General features: G+C 41.8%; 1 protein-coding gene across 2 annotated transcripts; it reads left to right on the top strand.

Annotated features, from left to right (window-relative positions):
• The first annotated feature begins 1749 nt into the window (after window positions 1-1749).
• On the top strand, window positions 1750-15798 carry LOC118427337 (ADP-ribosylation factor GTPase-activating protein 1-like). Of its 2 annotated transcripts, XM_035837075.1 has the most exons (14): window positions 1750-1925; window positions 2440-2529; window positions 3167-3276; window positions 4313-4484; window positions 5267-5378; window positions 5686-5749; window positions 5866-5934; window positions 6761-6875; window positions 7172-7228; window positions 12976-13008; window positions 13640-13693; window positions 13965-14024; window positions 14687-14829; window positions 15241-15797. In XM_035837075.1, exons 2-14 carry the CDS (start codon window positions 2470-2472, stop codon window positions 15629-15631), a joined length of 1440 nt encoding a protein of 479 aa, XP_035692968.1. In that variant the 5' UTR covers window positions 1750-1925; window positions 2440-2469; the 3' UTR covers window positions 15632-15797. The 2 variants fall into 2 exon arrangements, with proteins under 2 accessions (XP_035692968.1, XP_035692969.1); XM_035837076.1 differs by lacking the exon at window positions 13640-13693 and having other exon boundaries at window positions 15241-15798.
• The last annotated feature ends 1034 nt before the right edge of the window (window positions 15799-16832 follow it).

Here is a 16832-nt window from a genome sequence, read left to right as displayed (position 1 = left end):
TGTCATGATGGTGTGTCTTTGACGCCACTCTTGTTCCCAGGCCTTTAGAGGTGATCCTTGGAATGAGAGTGGCTTGCAGCTATGTGAGGTTCTAGTATTTCACATGTAACATTTTCGTTAGTATTTTAATCTACAGAGGGTGGTTTTAAACATGGTTTATTTATGTTGTGTCAACTCAGGATTCAGATGATTTTGTTGGTTTTGACACATGTCCATTTTCTGTCCAGAATTACACTTCAACGTTTTCATGGCATCTTGTCTCTTGTATGAGTCTGTCTCTTTTTATACATAGTGAACATTGAGGCCACGTTGACTTGATTTTATGGACATCCCTGTGAATTTTCTAGTCTCCAAGCAAACCCTACAGTGCCTAAAGAGATAGTATCAAAGCTGGCAAAGGAGTATAGCTGGCCAAAGGGAGTCAAACGGGCCTTGCCAGCTTTGATACCATCTCTAAGGCACTGTCTGTAGGGTCTGCTTGGAGACTATGAATTTTCATCCGTTTCCAAATAATAAATCATTTAACTACACTGGTAGATCATGAAAAGCAGCTGCTAAATGAGCAAGCATAACGCTATGCGACATGTAAGTTGCAAAAAAATATCGGAAAGCGAAAGTCAAAGACAAAGATGACAATGTGAAAGAACAAAAATGAATAGTATATTGTTTGTTTTGTCAACCTTCATGATCACTTAGGTTTCTCAATGGAGGCAACCTTTTATTTTGGCCAATTATATTTAATCTGATTTATCTGGATGCTTGCATCAGTTTTAGTGTTTACATCATCCGTATAATCAAACCAACATAGCCTAACGGAAAATGCTGATTTTTATAAAGGGGCACATTTCTGAGTGTGCTATAGGAGCCTTGAGGCCACAGCAAGTAAATTTTATGGATGAAATTAGTGCAGTCAAAAATAAACACCACTGCACCTCCCCGGATCTTTTATCCTTTTTGTGCAACATTTCAACATAGCATGAACTCTATCATTGATATCATTGATTTATCATTATGAATTCATATGCAAAACAACAAAATTTTGTTTTACTTTCAAACATGATAAATTTTTACTTAAGTTAGTCCTTTTAATTGAAAGCTCTGAATGAAGCTATCTTACATAAATTATTATCATCTTCACTAGCCTTTGTGAGTGTGTTTGTCTGTAAACAAGATAACTTTGTCTTTGTAAATAACTCCATCTTGTTCTCTCATTGATTATAAAAATGATTTTCAATAGCAAATTCTGTTCATACCAATAACCCAGAATTCTTTGTTTATATTTAATCATTATTGATAAAAATTGCTTCTAGTCTGCATTGAAATCCACTGTCCATCATCACTACAAATGTCGCAAGAACAAAAATCCCGCCATTTACGACTAAGACATACTAGTAATGCCAATGAATGAACCATGCTAATTACCTTAAAACCTGTTGGCATTTGGAACCCTGTCGGAGAATGGATCCCTCTCGTTACCACTTGTACTGGCAGTTTACCTCAGGTAACGTTAACTTCAACAGGCAACAGCATGGAAACAACGAAAACTAGTAACGTTAACGTTAAAGCTTAAATCCTTACTAGTTAACGTATGAACTCCTTCGCCACAGCCTAACTATTATTTAATATTTTCCACGGTAAACGTCATCATAATGTTATCAATGGAAAATACGAAAGTTCTACAAAAACTCCGCGGATTTGGCTGTTTCAAACATTTCCGCTAGGTGTCGCTGTTACGCCACAAATAGTTCGACTCCGACGAGTTTCCACCAAGAGCAGGGTAGACCCACTTCCGGGCCGGTGTGTCAAATTTGACGTGTGGCTTTTACCTTGATAAAATCTTTATTTTTGCCGTGAATTAGACCACCTATTCCTCCTAAAGAGCTTTAGATCGTAACGAACTAAGATTCGCGTTACAACTGGTCCAGGTAAGTAACGATTTTTGTCTGTTTTGATACTCAAAACTGTGCCCCCCTCCCCCTTGCCGGCTCAGTGCTACGTGGAACTTTAAACCCGACTGTCAAACACAGAGAAACGCGTTTTTTTGCCTCCATTACTACGTTAACTGTATTTCGGTACATATTCCTTAAGTTATGGCAGCAGTTATATGCGTGAATATTGTTCAGTTAGGAATCGTGACATAAGAAAATTATGAACTTGAAACGTTGGGCGTGCAGAGAATTTTTGTATGGACATCATCAGATTTTGAAGCAGATGTTAGAGTATATCGAGTATAGATATACTATTTGTAACACTTTCCAGACACCATTGGGCTTCTCTTTAAAGCCATATGTTACGTAACAGTCGTATATAATATAATTCAACATTTTTTGGCATGAAACATAACGTTAACGTTATATATGATAATGGAGTGTAGCAAGGAGGTTGAATAAGGGAACCTCCTTGAGTGTAGCAATTATCTTCTATTTTTCCATCATACATTTCTACACAGCCAACACAGCTCTACAAACCATGGCCAGCCCTCGGACACGGAGAGTTCTCAAGGACTTACGTCTAAAATCAGGAAATAATGTAAGGGCAGCGCATCAAATTCTTTTATCATTGTATCATTGATTTTTATCATTTAGTATGTGTACTGAACTAGTCTGAACTGTAGGGTCACCTTGGTCTGTCCCCCATCACATGTCATTCCATAATTAAACAGAACCCTGTTGCTAACGAAGGACAGAATTATTGACAGCATTGGTGTGTGTAATCAGAACAAAATTAGATGAGATTCAAATTATACCAGGAGCTGAGGTTTGCTGTGATGATTAAAATGTCGGTAAAGATTAGACATCCATGATGTAAAAAGATATGTAACTATTATTGTATGGTAACAGTTACTTAACTGGATAATGAGATGTTTCAGACAGCAATTCAGGTGCTGTAACTAATAGTTGAGTTTTTTAACGTTCCCAAATCCCAAGAAGGAAAAGATAGTTACTATTGCATAGAAACAAACATCTCTATATAAGAACCAACTGGTCCATGTGACAACTTTTTTGGTTGTACCTGGGATAATTTTTCCTACTCTACTGACACAAGCATTAAGAATTCTGGTCTTTAAATTCTATAGACTAGATTTTATAGATTCCAGAGTGGTATTTTTTGACAATTTTGACTGTTGATTAACTTGATTTATAATACATGTTACTCTCTGTTCCAGAACTGTTTTGAATGTGGAACCCACAACCCCCAGTGGGTGAGTGTGTCCTATGGGATCTGGATCTGTCTGGAGTGTTCAGGCAAGCACAGAGGACTGGGAGTCCATCTAAGGTACAGAAGAGATGTCATATCTATATTCTGATCACTCCCCTAAATAAACATGTTTCTGAATACAACAGAGATAGCGAGGTACTAGTGCCCATGCCATGGAAACATACTGTATTCCAAAACAGAACACCCCCAACTAGGGCTGGGTATCGGTACATCGTACCGGTATGAAACCGGTTTTTCTTATTGAACCGGTCCAGAAAAACCGGACCTGAAAAAATTAGGTGGACCGGATGTTGGACCGATTGGAAAATTAACATATTATTTTATCAGGCATTCACACGTTTTGGCGCTTGCAGTTGGAAGAAAATGACAAGAGTAAAGTAGAGTAGAGTTTATAGTAATTTCTACCAAGGTTTACAGTCAATCGTACAGGTGCAGTTAGCGTTGTAGGATTTTAAAACGCCAGTGTAAGTCTAATACTCCACCAAACAGATTTCCTTGTAGTGAAATGGACCATTGGTATGAGTCATACTGAATCAGGTCCAGGTTCAGGTCCGGACCTGATGCTCTGGACCTGAACCGGACCTGGACCTGAATTTTCTGTACCGGTACCCAGCCCTACCCCCAACCCCATTCGGTATGGCAGACTTAAAAAGATGTCCTCTAAGAAGAAACACCTGTTCCGTCATACCTTCCACTGTATTGAAGAACCTTAATATAAATAAATGTGTATTCCAGATAAAGATGGATGTGTTTTGCTATTTTCTGTGTAGCTCGGTATTTAGTCAGATCATATTGTCCTCAATTGTATACTGGGTACTAGTATGTTAATCAATGGTAAGTACATACCATTACCCCATAGTAAGCTCTTCCCTCATGACCTTAATAAAAAGCAACCATATGTATGAAGGTGTAACGGTTACACAACTGAATAAAATTGGGAAACAGTCAGACGTTTCAGACAGCTACCCAGGAGCCAAAATATTGTTGAGTTTTTGACATTCCCAAGAAAGAAAACATCCAGATAGTATGGACACTACAATGACTACATACTGTATACTAACAAACAAGCACCTTGTTGTTATTTCCTTATCAGTTTTGTTCGCTCTGTAACGATGGACAAGTGGAAGGATGCTGAGCTAGAGAAGATGAAGGTGGGAGGGAACAACACGGCCAGGGAGTTCTTCAAGTCCCAAGACGACTACAACCCCAACTGGAGCCTGTCGGAAAAGTACAACAGTAAAGCTGCAGCCTTGTATAGAGATAAGGTAACTCCAAGCAGGTTAATAATAGTAATAATAGCCTTTATTGCACATTCATGCCCTATCAGGCTAAGTACAGGCATATAGGTACAAAAGGTAGTAGTGCAGTACACATGGTTTCTAAAACATGGATTCTAAAACTAGTCTAATACATTTGTTCGGCTTCTTCTCGTTTCTTAGTAATGTTGAATATGTAGCTTGAGATGTGTTTGTATAATGTCGTTCGATCAAACCTCATAAGAAAAATGAATTTTTCAACACTAGACAAAGATTCAAAGCGAGGGAACTTTCCTATAATATAGCTAAAAAGAATACTTCTATCATTACTATATAAACTACAATCTTGTTAATCTACCCAGGCTAAAACAGTTTATCAAATGAACTTCAATTCCAAATGAAATTGCTTATTCAAACTCACGTTATTTAATGAGAATTAAGGTTGTAACTTTGTTTAATCTTTACCCTGCTACCCAATTTTGTAAAGGTTGTCCCGTAGCCTTTTTGAGGCTGTAGGAGTGGTGGGTTATTATTTTGTCTTGGGCATTGTGTTGGGAGGCAGAGCCTAAACCTTTCCTTCCACTGCCTTCCAGTTTTACCTCCCAAACGAAATTTGGTTACCGTTTTTATATTTACACCAGGGTGTGGTGAGGAAATTTGTGTAAAGTGCATTTGCAAGGGCACAACATCTGTGGCATGGTAGGAGATTTTCATACAGCTAAATCATGTAGTTTTCTGGTCTGTGTTTTATGTTGAGATATTTATAATCATATGTTTGATCTGTTTCCCAGATTTCCACAGAAGCGGAAGGGAAAACGTGGTCTGAACAAACTTCCTCGGCTAAAAACTATGTCCCCTACCAGCCAACCAGGAGGACCCAGACTTCAAACACACAAAACTTTGGTATGAGATAGTTTTTCTTCACATATATGCTATATTATCAGCTACAAATGTATGTTCACCCAATCATCCTCAAATCTATTATGTGCCTCTAACCCTTGTGTATTGAATTTTTGCATTTGTAAAACTTGTGTCATAGAAAGTTAACATGGACTTTGTTCTTATGATGTACATGTTTTAACCGTCATCTTGCTATGGGAGAATACGTTTGCCAACTTTGTATTGATACCAAAGAGGTCAGCATGGATAGGGTTAATGGTAAGACTACATGTAATACTAATGTAACTTTTTAACTTTTGTGGTTTTACAGGTTCTTCAGGTTCTAATAGTACATCGTCCTACCAGTCTGGTGGTCAGTTCTCCAGCATATCAATGTGAGTCAATTTTACGGTCTCATATGATGTCCTTCAAAGATATTGTTGATGTTTCTGCCCATTCATCCCCATTGTCACTGCACAAGTCTGATCATTCCTTCTTTTTGTGCATGTAGGGACGAAATCTCCTCCAAAAAAGAAGACTTCTTCCGGAGGAAACAGTTGGAGAACATGAATAGGCCAGAGTGAGTATCAGTGAGGTTATTTCATTGGAGTTAAAGCCTTACATCTTGTAACTAAGGCTGCATGCTCAGAAATTATATGCAGTATTTAGTATTTGATTATACTGCTGCTTGTGTCCCTGACATGGGTGGGCAGCAGTTGGCTAGTCTTCACACTGCTTCCAAGCGACTCTGTCCATTGGGTCCACACTGGTAAGGGTGTACACAAAAGGAGACAGGAAAAAGAAAGAAGAAAACCTTAATGATGGTGATGGGATGACAGTGTGAAGGGAAGCACCATTGTTCCATTCTGTAGAGTATGACTCAGAAATTAGATTTAAGAAACAACATTTGTTGGTTCCCAGGTTTAGAGAGATACCGGTAATGCTTAACATATTGTACATATACTGTAAATGCATTTAAGTTCGCTGGGATTTAATTTCGCGTCAGCGGGAAAAGGACTTTTCACGGTGGTTTTAAGTTCGCGGTAGCACCATGCACTGTAGTGTCTTACTGCCATGGAAAAAATGTCCGCGGTAGTTTTAATTTTGCGGTGAAGCGGCCACAGCAAAAAACGCAAACAATAATCCACGGTGAACGTTTCTGCATTTACAGTACCCATGCACATTTGAAAATACAGTCATATGAAAGAGTTTCTCCTAACCATTTCTTTTCCTCTTCACCTTTTGGAAAAATTTTGTGTGGATATGTTTAATCCCCAGGAAAATAGATTGGTATGGCCTTTTGTCTGTGATACAGACAGACAATGGATTTGTTAGTGATGTAAATGATCTGTTTATTTTACCACAAACATCCATAGATAACCTTGCAATCTTGTGTCTCCTTTCAGTGATTTGCCTCCCAGTCAAGGTGGTCGCTTTGTTGGTTTTGGTTCGGCCCCCGTCGTGACCAAGTCCAGCAGTGACTCAGATGCATGGGCAGGAGCTCTGTCTTCACTCACATCTGTATGTATATTGTTGTAATAATGAAATGACTAAAGAAGAATTAAGAACTAAAAGTAAAACCAATATTCATCCAATATTCTTTTTAAGAAAGTCTGGACAGAAAGAAATGTTGACTTACTGACTTAAGAAATGTAGGCAAGAAGAATTACACTGTGTACACTTCACAACAGTCTGATTTGACATATTAGGCCTGTTTTGTTTTTTAGCCTAGTTGATGTCAGTTTAGCGGTCTTTCCTTTTACCATCGAGGGTATGTTGAGACATGGTAAATTTAATTGTGTGTTTCTCTGTTACAGACCTGGAGCTCTCTGTCCCTGAATGCTGGCAAACTAGCAGAACAAGCAAAAGAAAGTGTAAGTATATTTCAGATTGTATTGTCTTCTGAGGTCACAGATTCCCAATGATATCACAATGGAATGAACTCTCGCGAGATCTCCACTCGCGTGAGTTTATGACATGTGATATAACTCCCCCTCTATTCACAAGTGAATCATGAGCCGCACGAACAGGACGTTGCCAAGCAGAGCTCCTGTAGCGCGGTACCAGCCATGTGCAAGCCGGTGACATCTTTTACTTCTGGGAACGTATCTTGCCGGCAGCAAAGGACTGAGTAGTTTCCTTTGGCGTTAGTGTCACTAACCTAGAAGGTACGCAGTATTGCCTTGCCGCCATATGGCGTGTTCTGGAATTTTCGTTTGGCGGTCTGTTTCCCGCGCTTTGGCGGGACAGTGTTCTCAGTGCAGAGACATTTTGCTGTCTGAATTTCGTTTTATTATTCTGTGAATTTGTTTGCTCACCTTTCCTAAGGCGTGCAGCTTGTGTTTTAGAGCATATTCGAGTTTTCAAATGTTCCTTCTGATACTCGTGTCATTTATGAGTGGAATTTGCATCTGTATGTGGAGCGCACGTGTTCGGGTGCGCAGGTGAGATTGATTCAACTTAGCGTGGTTAACTTGGCTTCGGATGCATTGTGATTTCCTTGTTTGTTTGTTTTTTTCGCATGAGTTAGGTATTCAGACAAGGCTGTATCACCACCAGGACTGCCGTAATCCTTGTTTTCTCGCGCAAGGAGCCTAATGGAGCAGAACAACACTGAACTGATCACCGAGGGCCTGGAGGAGCACCTGACATTCCTCCCCTGACGACAGTAGTGGTTAAACTTATTACTGACACCGCTGTGGGTGAGTTAAGCCATTTTTTGGAAACTTTGGGCAGTCGTCAAAGTGGTGGTCAGTGTTTTTCTGTGTGTGCCGAAGCGCCATGTTTCGGGTAGAGTTGCCTGATTGGGCTGCTCTCGTTTTAGCAGTGTTGCTTGTCTGTTTTACCGTACAATTTTGCCATGGTTTTCTGTGCTAGGCCAGCATTTCTGCAATCTGTGGAGCAGTCAACAGCCCGGAAAGTGGTTGGACCAGGCTCAAAGACTTCATTACTCGGGCAGTAGTCAACAATTTGCAGCGGTGATTCCAAGTTGACTGTGATATCCTTTCTGAAAGTGTTTGTTTTTGCACTTCAGGTTGTCGGACAGCCTGTACGCTAGTAAGAGATCTTTTAACCGTCGTGAACTCGTGATGTTTCTGTTTTCTCAGTAATTTTTGCCGCGATGACGTAACATGTGATGTGCCCTTCTTCCAGTTTACCAGCTCCTGTCATGCTGATCGGCGGGGCGCAGTTCGGGGCGGGTCGCAGGTCTGCACTAAACCGGCGTTCTCTCCACCACAGCCCCTGTCGGGCTGATCGGCGGGGAGCAGTTCGGCACTAACCCGGCGTTCTTTCCTCCCCAGCTCCTGTCAGGCTGACTAGCGGGGAGCAGTTCGGCACTAACCCGGCGTTCTTTCCTCCCCAGCTCCTGTCAGGCTGACTAGCGGGGAGCAGTTCGGCACTAACCCGGCGTTCTCTCCTCCCCAGCTCCTGTCAGGCGGACTGGCGGGACCCAATTCGGCACTAACCCGGCGTTCTTTCCTCCCCAGCTCCTGTCAGGCTGATCAGCGGGACGTAGTTTCGGAGTGGGTCGCAGTTTTGCACTAACCCGGTATTCTCTCCTCCCCAGCTCCTGTCAGGCTGATCAGCGGGGCGCAGTGGTCTGATTTCTTAGTACCGAGGACGTAACTTTTGTGGGGAAACTTTAGGTTTTGACTCTGTATGACTGAGGATCGTCGATCGATTTAATGTTTTAATTGGTTAGAATTCGCTGTCGGACAACGGCACCGTCGGATGACGTAATAAAGTAATTGTTGTATATTGTATTCGCTGTCGGACAGCAGCACCGTCGGACGGTGTGGTACAGTAATTTGTGTTTATTGTATTTGCTGTCGGACAGCGGCACCGTCGAACGGTTTGGTACAGCAATTGTTGTATATTGTATTGGCTGTCGGACAGCGGCACCGTCGGACGGTGTGGTATAGTAATTTGTGTATATTGTATTTGCTGTTGGACAGCGGCACCGTCGGACGGTTTGGTACAGTAATTGTTGCATATTGTATTTGCTGTCGGACAGCGGGCACCGTTGGACGGTGTGGTACAGTACATACATCCTGTATGTTGTATTTGCTGTTGGACAGCGGCACCGTCGGACGGTTTGGTACAGTAATTGTTGCATATTGTATTTGCTGTCGGACAGCGGGCACCGTTGGACGGTGTGGTACAGTACATACATCGTGTATGTTGTATTTGCTGTTTGGACAGCGGCACCGTCGGACGGTTTGGTACAGTAATTGTTGCATATTGTATTTGCTGTCGGACAGCGGGCACCGTTGGACGGTGTGGTACAGTACATACATCGTGTATGTTGTATTTGCTGTTTGGACAGCGGCACCGTCGGACGGTTTGGTACAATAATTGTTGCATATTGTATTTGCTGTCAGACAGCGGGCACCGTTGAACGGTGTGGTACAGTACTTTGTTGTATATTGCATTTGCTGTCGGACAGCGTGGCCGCCGGACGGTGTGGTATAGTATATGACTGTATGTTGTATTTCCTGTTGGACAGCGGCACCGTTGGACGGTGTGGTACAGTACATGGTTGTATATTGTATTCGCTGTCGGACAGCAGCACTGTAGGACGGTGTGGTACAGTACATACATGGTTGTATGTTGTATTCGCTGTTGGACAGCGGACTCCGTCGGACGGTGTAGTACAGTACATGGTTGTATGTTGTATTCGCTGTTGGACAGCGGCACCGCCGGACGGTGTGGCACGGTACATACATGGTTGTATGTTGTATACGCCGTTGGACAGCGGCACCGTTGGGCGGTGTAGTACAAGTACATGGTTGTATGTTGTATTCGCTGTTGGACGGTGTGGTACAGTACTTTGTTGTATCTGGTATTTGCGGTTGGACAGCGGCACCGTTGGAGGGAGTGGTGCAGTATATGACTGTATGTTGTATTTGCTGTTGGACAGCGGCACCGTCGGACGGTGGGGTGCAGTACATGGTTGTATATTGTACTCGCTGTTGAACAACGGCACCGGTGGACGGTGTGGTGAGATTGTTGGACAATCGTGTAGAGAATTCGTTGTTGGACAGCGGGGTGCGTCAGACGGTATAGTGGATTTTCGCTGTAAGACAACGGGCGCCGGTGGACGGTAATCGTAACTTTGTTTGATTTGAGTCGGTGTTTCATTTGATATGACGACAGGTTGTTGGACAACCTCAGATTTTGTTTGGTTTGTTGCATGGTTGGTGAACAAATCCATGGTAGGTAACAAACCGTACGGTAGTACAGTGAAGACCTACCTTGTTGGACAGGTCAGAAGTAAAGGTCAAAGGAATGGAGGACACAATGGGAACAATGGAACTTCGTTTGTCACAATTAGATTGTGACCTTGGACGACATGCAATTTTCGATAAGGTCCGCAGCGTCTGCACGGTAATGTTGGATGGTGATTTTACCGTTGACTGAACCGGTGTTTGCGTTTCTTGTTATGCAAGCTTGGAATAAAGACAAAGATCATGACGAGTTTCTCGTGTCACATTCCTTCCTACCATGGGATTTTCTGTGTTCCTGTTTATTGGCTACCTTTAGCTGGCCTAGTTCTCACTCGTGGACCGTGTTCAGCTCCCTTAAGCTGTTGCCACCCATACTGGCTTCGGCCTGGTGGTCCGGGAAGCGAGTGGGGCCTGTCCAGACTGAAATACATAGAACTGTGCGTAAAGGTCGACAGTTACAGGTTAGATACTGAGCAAGCATTGTAGTGATAGCTTTCTCTGCAGCTGGAATATTGTTCTTGTATACGCAGAGAAATCAATGTTTGATTTCCAACACGACGCAGGATGAGTTGAACTACTGTAAACCTGGGAGAGGTTGGTCTCAGGTAATCTCTAAGGGTTCTCTATCTAATCGGACTGGTCGTCGACCATTCCACTGAGTTCGGATTGGACAGGTCCCACTCGAGCCGGACCTTAGGCGCCCAAGGAACTTAGCTGAGAACCAGGGATCAATCTGCATTCCTGAGGAACACCTAAAGACTGATGACTGTGATAGTCTTACACCCACCCTGTTGATAACAACAAGCATGCGCAGCAGACCATAGGGGATGCTGCTGTGTTGTCAAGGTGGCTTAATGCATACGTAGAGGGTTTTGTACGGAAAGGCACAGAGGTGAGGGAGTAAATATAAGGGATTGGGGGAATGAAGACAATAAGGATTGGGAAAAGGGAATGGAGAAGAATAAGGATTGGGAGAGGATTAAATGAAGGGAAATGTAGGAACTTAAATTAGGGGAATAATGGCACTCGGGAGAAGCGGGTGCCGAGGTCTTCTCACCCCAGTCCTTAACTCTCCACTGAGGCAACGTGAGTGGGAATATATTATGATTCCCAATGATATCACAATGGAATGAACTCTCGCGAGATCTCCACTCGCGTGAGTTTATGACATGTGATATAACTCCCCCTCTATTCACAAGTGAATCATGAGCCGGACGGGAGGGACACAGCCTAGCAAGAGTAGACTAGTCTAGCTACAGTCCACGGTCAGAGGCAATGTAGGTTTCTAGTGTAGCCGTTTTTCACCAGAGGGATATCTCCGATCTGTGTGGATTATCCAAAGCTCCGAAGTTATATGCAACTACTACCCTACATGCGCTAGATGTTTGTGTACTGCAGGGACCAGAGTACACGAACAACCAAAGCAAGTAGTCAACTGGTTGTCCCAAAGCCTAAGCGAGAGACCTTCAGAAGATCAATAGCCTACCGTGGGCCCAATGTCTGGAACAGCCTACCGCCAGACACAAAGAGTGTATGGCTCTTTCTCATGTGGTACAGCAGTCGGAATAAAACCGAGTGTCAGTCATTTGGTACTTTGTGTAATAATAGTTGCCATATCATGTACAATTGTCGGGCAATAAAGTTCTGTTCAAGTGTAGGTGTCTTTTCTGTGTTATATCTGAACAACAGAGCGCAACACATGATATCAAGTTTCGGAGCAATTCTTCACCTTTTCTGCTGAAGAGGATATTAGTAGATGGGGGGAGCACGGGAAAGAAGTGCAGTCAAATTTTTAGCCCCCCCACCCACCCACCCCCTAAGTATTTTACGGGTAAGCATGGAATCTCGGATTCCACGATGCCTCGGTCTTCTCACCCCAGTCCTTAACTCTCCACTGAGGCAACGTGAGTGGGAATATATTATGCTGCCATGTGTTAACCTGGAAGGGTCAGAGGTACAAATTTGTACTTATTTGACCATAATTCATTTGTTCAGACCCTTGTAGTGTCCAGTAACACATAGGGCAGCAATTTTCAGGGCTGTATCAGAAGCAGAATATATTTTTACATGAAGAGGTTGATACACCCTATCTTTAATGTGCTCAAGGTACTGCCTAGAACACAGGACCCCCATTTTACATCCCTTCCAAAAGACGGGTGCAGTCCCAACCAAGATGCCCTCCCCAGTATTGAACTGGCCGGGGTCTCCCAGTTACCAACTGTCCAACATGGCAAACGATGATTCGATCATCATCAGTTAAATGCAAACACTCCATTGTTTAATCATCCCTATCTTTAAGTTTCTTGCCATTTTATCATACAGTTATACAATTGTCTTTTACGTCAAGTACTTTTCTTTGACGTTTGATTATGATTTGTCACCTTATTATCTAGGCCGTGAAATTAAGTGCCACAGCCAGTGAAAAGGTAATGATGGACAATGGTCCTTTTGCTTTTTTTTCTACTCTTTATACATTTTGTATTTTTTCCTTCATATCATTGTTTGCAATGTCCTGTTCTTATTTCATTCATGAACATATGAATAATCATCATCCGAATCATCCTTAGTTTTTGTTGTTTATAATTAGCATATGACCATTGGAAGAACCAAAACAATAAAAAAACTGACCTTCCTACATACAGATTGGTAGTGTTGACTATATATGGGGCAGTATCACACTTGAGGTACTGTCTCAATTTTGTAATGATTTCTGAAAAACTCCTTAAAACCAATCTCCCAATAAATAAATGCTGATATTACAGAAAATATGTGAAAAATGCTTCTACAAGTTATAAATTCATCATTGAGATTAAAGAAAGTGTCAGGCACATTTTGCAATAATGCAATATGGTGGCTAGATTGAGGTTTAAACTAATTGGCAGTGAAGCAAAAATATAAACTTACACGTGACTGTGAATCTGAAACAAAAATTGTAAAATCACTGGGCCATAAGACCCAGACCAGACAAATTTCAGACCCAGATATAGTCAGAAATTGGTCTTACTAAAGTGAGTAACGCCATGCAACAAACAGTTCAGAACTGTTCCTACTCCACAGGCGGTTAAACTTGGCGAGACCGTTCAAGTGTCGTGGAAAAGTGCTGAGGAAAAGGTACCATAGACAGAAATCTGAGGCGTCTTTTCTTTTTTGTCATTTCTTTTTTTCACATCATAACTTTCATTGTGTTTACATTTTTTGTTTTTACAAGTACTTGTGTTCTCACTTTGATTTAGGTGTATGTGTGTGTATACATGTACATACACATATATCCTCTACTCTAGACGAGTATCAAATACTGGTTATTTTCAACGTAACCAAGGTAAAGAGATAAAAGGATATTTATAATCATATGTGTCATACCAAACTTGTCTTATGATTTCAGGCCAGAGAAGGGCGTTTGTTGGGTGATGTCGGCTCGTCTGTTACACAGTTAGCGACTAAGGTACACCACACACAACAGTTTCTGTTTCTTATGTAGAGAAGTATTTGGTTTTTGTTCAACACTGACACAGTAAAATAGCATTGAATGGTGCTGCGCTGTTTAACCATTGTAGGCTAATCAATGTAGCACAACTAGTGTAAAAATAAAACTTCTGTTTGTTTGCTTGCTTGTTTGTTTGTTATCACATACACCTCAATCATGGCTCAAGCGTTGGTAAGTACCAGGTATGTTCTTGAGAGTTGTTGATCACTGACTACTCTAAGCAACAAAGTGTGGTGGGTTCTTTAACATGCTCAGGGTGTGTAGCTGTCGCCAGGTGATGAACCCTCAACTTGATGATACAGAAGCAGGGCTACTAACCACAACTCCACAGCACTGCTTATGCTAACGTCACATTTCCAAATTGTCGCCCGGCCGGGCTGTTTGTAAAAATGAAAAATTAAAGTCTATACCAGCAAATATGCACAAAGGATGTTTTGTTAATTATTTTTTGTACGTTTTGTGCTTTTGTTGTCTTTTATATCATTCATTTCGTTCCCCAAAACTACCCGACTGAGCCCCTTTGTGGAAATATGACGTTAGCCTTACCCAGGACAAGCCACGTTTCACCGTCCTGTGTAGGAACTGAACCAAATGAAGACTTGCTCTATCTCATGCTTCAGGTGACCACAGTGAGTCAGAAAGGCTGGAAGGACCTGCAGTCCATATTTACAGACCAGCCTGTGGTGCTGGATGACGGAGGACCAACCGAGGGAAGTACCCTGTTGGGAAACCCACAAGAACGACAGAAAAGGGAGGCGCAAAGGTGATTCCTTATCTGCTATTTCTTATATTTAAAAAAAAGGTAAACTGCCTCAAATGGTAACATACCATGTTTGTAATACAAGCAACAGTTACTGTAGATATTGAAATATTTTCATTTTTATTTTTATGGTGATTTTTACTTGTTTCCAGTGTATTGTTTCAACTTTTTAAAACAGAAACTTAAAACACAGCGGCTTCCTGTCCCATTCCACAGCAAAATTTAGCCCCTGTGAAAATGAATTAACAGTATAAGGGATAAATCAACACCAGACTGACTGGTTTGTTCCACTTACTCAAGTACATGTAAAATTAACCTTCTCCCTCCTAACCCTGTATATATCCAATAAGAATTTGTCTGCCAAAGGTCTACCTCAGCAGACTGAAAGTTAAGCATCCAGAGTTCTCTCCACAGGAACATGGACCCTGACCATTCAGACACACCGCTCCTCCACCTGCACAGAGAAACGCCCCCTAGCAGTCCTGACTGGAACTCCGACTGGGGCTGGGACTCCAACCCCGGGGCAAACAACGGTGAGGCGGACAGCGCTGTCGATGCCTGGCAGTGGCTGGACGATAAGCAGGATGTAAAAAGCACCAAGGTCACAAAAACATCTCCGAAGTCAAAACGTTCGCCACAGAAGACGAAAGCTAAGAGTACGGATAGCTGGGACGCGATGTGGAACGACGGGATTGAACCGGAGCAGCCGTCCAGCCCTGACTGGGAGAAGGGGTGGGACGAGGGAGACTGGCTGCCCATCAACGCCAAGGAAGGCAAGGGGAATAAATCAGCCAAGAGCGACTAAATACTAACTGTATCACAGGGTTTTCTCCAGCGTATCTCTCCATCAGGGCTGTCACAAGGACCCATCTTTCCATCCTGGGACAGAAATGTGCTTGTTGGGATGGAAAATAATTTTACCCCAAATGTCCCCAAATGACATGAAACTATTCAAAATTTACTTTTATAAGCTTCAAATGACACATTTAACCAGGAAAATCAACAACATGGGCTCCTAAACAATGAGTGGGACAGAAAAAAAATTTAAGCTGGAGACAGCCCTACATGCTCTCCATCATTTGAATCCAGAATCTTGTTGCCAGCAACTGATGAAAACTTGACAGAAAAATTGGGGTTTCTAACATAAACAAGATGAGTATTAGCACCAGTAACCTCAGTAGGTGAGGATGACTTTCCTATGATGACGAGGGAAATGTATTTGTCTGGAGAAAACCCTGCTGTATCTACATAGACTTTAGTTTTAGATATGCTGGTACAGAAATTCTGCACAATTGTCAGAGAGGATATAGCTAATGTCCAAACTAGCTGTGGTCAGGCAAGTTATCGTGTCATTCATTCCAGGTCCTCTTGACCAAAGACAATTGTGGAATTACATTAACACTCGTTGAGGTATCAATTCAGTTCCCATGCTCTAGATCTGTTATAGGTTTTTACAGCCACAAGATAGCAAAACGAAGGGACTCAGTTTTGCCAGGAAACAATTGGACATTATGTAGTTGGAAATCATCCATGCTACTACATGGTGCAATCATTTCTAGCTGCATTATAACTTGGAAGATGGGGAAATTAAAGTTTACAAGATTACCTCTAACAGTCTTACTGAAGTGAGTTGTAAATTGATGTGTATAAATGTGGATATTAGGCATATTAGTCAAAACATCCTATTGGTAAGACAATAATCTAATCCATAAATACTTAGTTGATGAGGTTTTGTCTATAGCAGTTATATGATAGGTAGAATAAAGAATTTTAACCAGGATTTACCAAGAAAAAAGGTCACAGTATTCTTTCCTTACCTATTGTCTAACACAGGAATAATTTCTGAAAAATGCTTCTCAAATTTCTTATTTCTGTCGTGCATAGTTCAGAACAGTATTAACATTCTTCTTAGTGTTTATCTTTTAGACTAATAATGGCTTAGGCTACAACAATTCGACATCTTGTTTCTCAGATTTTCTTGCTTCATATTCTTGTAATCTCTGAGA

The sequence above is a fragment of the Branchiostoma floridae genome, chromosome 12 (genome assembly GCF_000003815.2).
Source record: "Branchiostoma floridae strain S238N-H82 chromosome 12, Bfl_VNyyK, whole genome shotgun sequence".
Lineage (NCBI taxonomy): Eukaryota > Metazoa > Chordata > Leptocardii > Amphioxiformes > Branchiostomatidae > Branchiostoma > Branchiostoma floridae.
This window is presented reverse-complemented; position numbering and strand designations above follow the sequence as displayed.

Coding starts and splice junctions, on each gene's coding strand:
- LOC118427337 (XM_035837075.1), top strand. CDS start 2,470: ATGGCCAGCCCTCGGACACGGAGAGTTCTCAAGGACTTACGTCTAAAA. Junction 5,379..5,685: donor TTCAAACACACAAAACTTTG/GTATGAGATAGT, acceptor GTGGTTTTACAG/GTTCTTCAGGTTCTAATAGT. Junction 13,009..13,639: donor GTGCCACAGCCAGTGAAAAG/GTAATGATGGAC, acceptor CCTACTCCACAG/GCGGTTAAACTTGGCGAGAC.